At 55.7% G+C, this 6521-nt stretch overlaps 2 protein-coding genes across 3 annotated transcripts in view; one reads left to right on the top strand and one right to left on the bottom strand.

The window, feature by feature from the left end:
• LTBP3 (latent transforming growth factor beta binding protein 3) overlaps positions 1–4709 on the bottom strand; it is a 36056-nt gene extending 31347 nt beyond the window's left edge. Inside the window, exon 1 of the mRNA XM_004713677.4 lies at positions 4645–4709. Within this exon, the coding sequence (XP_004713734.1) occupies positions 4645–4709 (65 nt within the window). The remainder of the gene's footprint in view (positions 1–4644) is intronic.
• Positions 4676–5873, top strand: ZNRD2 (zinc ribbon domain containing 2). 2 transcript variants are annotated; one of them, XM_004713530.2, is made up of 4 exons: positions 4676–4726; positions 4823–4974; positions 5107–5191; positions 5498–5873. In XM_004713530.2, exons 1-4 carry the CDS (start codon positions 4708–4710, stop codon positions 5842–5844), a joined length of 603 nt encoding a protein of 200 aa, XP_004713587.1. In that variant the 5' UTR covers positions 4676–4707; the 3' UTR covers positions 5845–5873. The 2 variants fall into 2 exon arrangements, with proteins under 2 accessions (XP_004713587.1, XP_045153226.1); XM_045297291.1 differs by having other exon boundaries at positions 4708–4974.
• The last annotated feature ends 648 nt before the right edge of the window (positions 5874–6521 follow it).

The following is a 6521-nucleotide window of genomic DNA, read 5'->3' as shown; positions in this document are numbered from 1 at the left end:
GGTAAAACTTTTGGATATAAGGAATCCTACTTCGCGGAATTTCATTTATCACGGTAGGGTCTAGAACCGATTAACCGCGATAAACGAGGGTTCACTGTAGACTAGTCCAAGTTCCAAGTATGTTGGGTCAGATGTTAGACTGGAGGTGTCTCCTGTTGGCAGTTGCAGGGGCTGGTGACACAAGTCCAGTAGGAAGACCTCTGAGTGGTGGCTGCAGAGGGGAATGAATGCAACATTGGCAGGTCAGGTGGCATGCTGCTGATGACGTCCAGGATTGGCAGGCAACATGGCAGGCTGTTGGCTCAAATCCAAGGAACTAGAGGTTGAGGAACCAGAGAGATGATGCAGGCACAGTGAAAGCAAGCAAGCGTTCCCACTGCAGCCACTCACTGTCGACTGGAAGTAGGCTGTGGTCCCAAAGGCGCTTCCTTTCAATTGCACCGAGATGCGCCCTAAGGAAAGGTGTTAGACCCCACTCTCACCTTCTTACAGTGGATTGGCTGCTCGTAGAAGATCACATTATGGAGTTAATTACATTGTGTTAGGGCACATCCTGGGGAATGACTAGGTGTTAACTGCCAAACCACGGAGAACCTTGGCCTAGTCAGTATCACACACATCTATTAGGACTTGGACTTGACTCGCAGAGCCATGAATTTTCTTTTAAAGGAGACCAACTAAATACTCTCTCTTTTTTTGTTTTCTTTTTAATTTCTTTTTTGTTTTTTTTACTCTCTTTTTTTTTGGAGACCAATTAAATAGAGGGTATTTTTGTCCCATTATCACAATAACCTCTCTATTTTTTTCTTTTTAAAAATAATTTTATTGGGAGGTCGTACAACTCTTATCACAATCTATCCATCCATCCATGGTGTCAAGTACATTTGCACATTTTCTGCCATCATCATTCTCCAAACATTTTCTTTCTACTGGAGCTCTTGGTATCAGCTCCTCATTTTCCCTCCCCCTCCCTGTGCCCCGCCTCCCTCATGAACTATTTTTCTTGTTCTCGGCTTGGTCTCAATAGAAGAGGTGGGGGCATTTTCCATGCAGTGGTGCTGATCACAAGAATTCCCTCGGTTTTGTTTCTCATTCTCTGGTGGGTCATCTTGATCAATATCGTAAATACAAAGGCAGAGCCTGAATACTGGTGAATGCCTTAGCTGTGGTTCCCTACCCGGGTCTGTCTACCTGTGATGGTCAGAACTTTCCTTACAGCAGCCCAGACCGGCTGAGAAAACAAACACATACCGCTCCAGGGCTTTTTACCGTCATTTGGGCCTGGAGATAATGGGCATGACAGACCACAAGAAGGGCTGAATTGTAAAATGACCCAGCGGTTGCTATTCTTCATTAATCAGCATCACCTTCTCCCCCTCTCATCTCCTAAGACACAGGACCAGTGACCAGTGTTCTATAGAACGGTGTCTGGTTTTTCTCCATAATGGTAGTGTATTGCTTTCATCTCGTGTTGTGTGCGTGTAAATCCTGAGAACGGTTGGGAATGTCTCCATCCCCAGAGTGAGTCTCATTACAACGTGGGCACTACACTGGGAGGAGCTCAATCCTTCCCATTCCATTCCTACAAAGACCCTCCCAAACCCCACCCCACCCCACCCCACCCATTTGTTGAGTGGAGTCTGACGCATGGTAATCCTGCAGGTTAGAGGACCACTGCCCCACAGGATTCCCAAGGAAGACCCTGGAGGAGATGGGTGGACACAATGGGCTCAGACAGAACAACTGTGGCGTTTCATTCTGTGCACAGGGGGTCACTATGGGTGGGCACCCCCAGAGGGTCCCGACAGCAGCAACAACAACAATCTTTAAGGAAGCAGCCGGCTCTTTCTCCCACAGGATGGCTGGTGGGCTCAAATGCCGGAGCTCTTGGTTAGTGGCCTAACACTTAACCGCCGTACCAACGGGGCTCGTCTCCCGAGCAAGCGGACAAGGTCTGGTAGCTGACTGCACATTTACGTCCTGGGACTGGGCCTGCAACTACCCAATTCATCCTCGTGAACAGGAAATCATGTCAAAGACCGTTTTTTGCTTAGGGGACCCTATCACGTGATCAACGTCTGTGCCAACCTATGTTCCTTCGGCTTTTAATCAGCTCACTGGAACATCATCCTTCCTCTGCCAGGAAGCCATAGATCTGCCAGCACCCCATCCTCATTGCCCAGACCAGCAATAACCCTGAAGGGTGTCATATCACAGACTGTGACAGGAGTCACGGACCCCTGGGCCAGAGACCAAGGGTTTGCTTAACCACAGCACAGCAAGCCGCGCGAGCGTCTCTCTGTTCATTTCCCTGACCCTGGAGTCATGGGGTTTGTCGCTCTCTCTTACCTGTGTGGATGGACCTGACTGGATGCCTGTAGGGGAGGCGCTTGAGCTCAGGGGTTCCCAATCTTGGACAACGGGCAGTGAGGAAGTTTAACTGAAGTTTGCCCCAGAGGGAGACACTTGAGCGACTCACTTGCCCCAAGCTGTGGACTTCACAGACATCCTTGGAGAGATGGTCCAGGGCACTGAAGGCACTGTCTGTACTTACAGCAACTGCGGAAACTGGAGAGCTTCATGGCCAACTGTCCCCTACCAACCCTCTCCTCAGGTTCCCTCCTTGAACTCTCTCAGCAACCCTGCCAAGGAGGTGTCGCTGGACCTAGTTTACAGGTGGGGAATCGAAGTCCAGAGAGAAGTGAATGACTTCAAGTGACCCAGCAGCTAAGCAGCAGATCTAGGATTAAACCCAGGCCTGCCTGACCCCAAGCTGGTGCTGGCCACCCTCCTCTGGAGTATGAAGCAGGGAGGGGTCCTGAGAAGCGGTGGTGATAAGAATCTCTTTGAGCAATGGCAGAGAAGGGCAGGGAGAGCGGGAGGAGAGGAGCGTAGCTAAGGGACCTCGGGGGTCATAGAAAGGACTTTGGATTTTCATCCAAGTGTGGTGGAGGGTTTTGAGCAGAAGGGTGACATGGCTGGATTTATGTTTTAAGAGAATCACTCGGCAATTTTTTCTAAAATCATTTACTCGGTACAAGATGGTTAACTATTCCCCACCCCATCAAGCGATGAGGATTACATGATAGGGATTTGGTAGATGCCAGGCAGAATATGCCATTGAGTGGGTACTGACCATTACGGTGACAGCGTGCGGCGCTGAGGAGCTGAGGGTGGGACTGGGAGCTGTAGACATCAAGGAACTGGAGCGGCTGTGTCCGTATAAGGACTAGAGGCTGGGAGAACTTCTCCAGCCAACCAGGATATTGGCCCTGAGCCAGCCAATGCTTCCCAAGAGCCTGCTGGGAAGATGGAGAGAGCGAGGACGTAGGGCACAGGCCTGTCCTAGGAAGCAAGAGGTAGCAACCAGCCAGAGAATGGCAGTTTCTAAGGGTCTACAGAGGAGGGATGTGGGATCAGGAGGCGGGTGCCTCAAGTAAGACTGAAAAAAACCCCAGTCTAGATAAAGAAGGAGGTTGGTCCATGAGATAACAGGGATCGAAAGCCTAGCCTAGCTCCTTCCCTACTGCCTTGGGGCACAGGCTGAGTACCTGACACCCCTGCTCCCCTGTCTGGCTTTTTCAAACCTATTAAGGCAGTGGCTGCCACTCGGAAAAAGAACACCGAAGATTAGAGGGGAGGGAGATTTGGAGTGTGCCAGAACCACATTGTTCAGGGTGCACTGGTGATCGGCATTTGCCACTCAGTCTGTAATCAGACAACAGGTGTTCCCTGCAGCCCTCCAGCTGGCACCACTCAGCTGCAGCTGGCACCTGGGACTTCCTCGCCCAGCACAGTGCTTTTCAAAGCTTTTTGAAAGTTTACACTCGCTAACGGCTTAGGAGCAGACTTGTCCACCAGCCCCTGGCCTTCCCAGGGGGAGGGGAGGGGAGCCAGGGCGGCGGACCAGATAGAGCACCAAAAGGGCTCCGAAGGGGGGGGCGGAGAACAGAAAGCGAGGGTCCTGCCTGCCTTGCCGAGGCTGAAGCAAGAAGCCTGGGGAACGGAGAGGCTCCACGTGCGGGTCGAAAGTGCGGTTTCTTCTTAACATGATGGCGGGTGTGCGAAGAGCCTTGGGGGGCTCAGGGGCTCCCCAACTAGCAGACCCCATAGAACAGGGGAGATGGGTTTCCGAGATGGGAGTAGAAAGGCTCATCTTTCTCCCGCAGACCGGCTGGGGTTTCGAACTGCTGACTTTGAGTAAGCACGGACGGACGGACGACGGGTCACGAGGTGTCTGAGCCGCCCGGACGGCTCGGACTGTTTTGTTGTGGTGATGTCAATGCCCCGCCTGCGTCCGGTCCGACCTATCCGAGAGGGGAAACTCCAGAGAGGCGGAGGTCGGCGGGTTTCCCCCGCCAAGTGCTGCTCCACCCGCACGGGGTGAGGAGGGCGAGCCTGGGAAAAGTCTGGGAAGCCACTTCCTGGTTCAGCTAACCGAGCGGAGTTGCCATAGAGACGCGGCTTCTGAATCCAACCAATCAAAAGCCTCCGCCCGAGGGGGCGGGGCTCCAGCTCGGAGCGCTCGGGGGAGGTAGGTCGAGCCTGCGGTTCGACACGCCCCACTGTGGGCAAATCCACGGCTAAGGCCCACGCGAAACGCACTTCCGCCCTCATCGCTGGCCCAATATGGAGGACGCGGACCCGCTGCGGGAGGCGCTCTCTTTGCGCGTCATTTCCGGCGAGTCGGGCAGAGACAACGGCGACATGGCTCTGAACGGCGCTGGTGAGGACATGGCCTGCGGGGGCCTGTGGCTGCGGGGTACAGGAGGCAGCTCGCTCCGGCAAGACCCCCCGGCCCCTTGTGCCTCTCTTCCCCCAGAAGTTGATGATTTCTCTTGGGAGCCTCCGACTGAGGCAGAGACGAAGGTCCTGCAGGCGCGACGCGAACGGCAGGATCGTATCTCCCGACTCATGGGCGACTACCTGCTGCGCGGTTACCGCATGCTGGGCGAAACGTGCTCGGAATGCGGGGTGAGGCGAGGCCCGGGGCGGGTGGGCCGGAGATGGAGCCCGGGCCAGGCCGCACGGTCCTTCCGTGGGGTCTCTCTGGGGACCCCACTGCCCGGCGTCTCACCCCTGCCCCATGTGCTTTCTGGCCCCTAGACGATCCTCCTCCAAGACAAACAGCGGAAAGTCTACTGCGTGGCTTGTCAGGAGCTCGACTCAGACGTGGATAAAGATAACCCGGGTGAGGGGCCAGGTGTGCATGATGGTGATGAGTGGTGATGGAGGCCGTGGGCCTGGCAGTGACCGAGGGGCTGGAGTTGGGCGCCGCGGGGGTAGGGCCCGCTCCTGTCGGTTCATTCGTTAGGCGCCCTTACCACCTGCTTTGTGCTAACCCTGGAGCGTCAGAGCTCAAACGCAGAGCGGACAGAGGGCCTTCTAGAGAGACCAGCACCTGCCGCAAGGACAGGAAGAGCCGGACAGTCAGTGGAAAGGAGGTGGCTCGGGGCGAGGGCCCAGCCACTGACCAGTCCATCCCCTTCTCTTCTAGCTCTGAACGCCCAGGCTGCCCTGTCCCAAGCTCGGGAGCACCAGCTGGCTTCTGCCTCAGAGCCCCCCTCGGGCTCCCGGTCCGCCCCTCAGCCCCCAGTCCCTCGTCCTGAACACTGTGAGGGAGCGGCAGCAGGGCTCAAAGCAGCCCAGGGGCCGGCCCCTCCTGCTGCAGTGCCCGCAAATGCAGATGCTCTGGCCTGCACCCAGACGGCCCTCCTGCAGAAGCTGGGCTGGGCCTCCGTGGAGCTGAGTTCCAGCAACTCCCTGGAGACCAGTATCCAGCTGTGTAGTCTTATCCGGGCGTGTACCGAGGCCTTGCAAAGCCTGTGGCGGCTGCAACACTAAGAGAACCCCCTTGGAAAACTGTGACGAAACCCAGCTGCCCCGCGTGGTTTGTTCTCGGTTCTGCGTGCACGCTTGCCCCCACCTGCTTCTTCCTGCACCGCTTTCCCGTTAGGTCCTGAGAGAGGGGTGGAGCTTGTTCCTGCTCAGACACGCCCCCTACCATTTGAATTTGAGTTTGGGGGAGGGAGCCCCAACGCAAAGGATCCCCAGAGGACAAGAGGGGTGGGTCACCAGCCTGGATTCTGGCCGCAGCCACTCCCCACCGCGCATCCCTGGCCATGCAGCATTCATCTCTGCCCACCCGCCGCAGCTTCCTCTCTTGCCCCTGAGACCCGATTCCTTCATCTTGCCTCACCCCTCGCCTATCCCAAGCACTCTGACGCCGGCGACCAGAGGCTGTGGGTACCCAGTGCCATTCTTGACCCCACTTCTAGATCTACTAATGGAAGGGGGGGATGCCTTTCTTTCCGTGGGTTGTCATTGGGTGGAATAATTGGAAACTATGTAGAGAGAAACCAGAAGAAAATGAACCTTGCCCATCTTTTGGCTCCTAAACCACCCATCTGCACTTGTTAAGAGCCCGAAAGCTCAGCTTGGTGTGAGGCGGTCCCACAGCAGTTGCCCTTTTAAGAGGGGATCCCGCCCCTGCGGAGTGGGCCGGGCAGGGGGCGGAGCCA

Source organism: Echinops telfairi, unplaced genomic scaffold (assembly GCF_000313985.2).
Source record: "Echinops telfairi isolate 266 unplaced genomic scaffold, ASM31398v2 ScPeMD7_7417;HRSCAF=8455, whole genome shotgun sequence".
In the NCBI taxonomy this organism is placed as follows: domain Eukaryota; kingdom Metazoa; phylum Chordata; class Mammalia; order Afrosoricida; family Tenrecidae; genus Echinops; species Echinops telfairi.
This window is presented reverse-complemented; position numbering and strand designations above follow the sequence as displayed.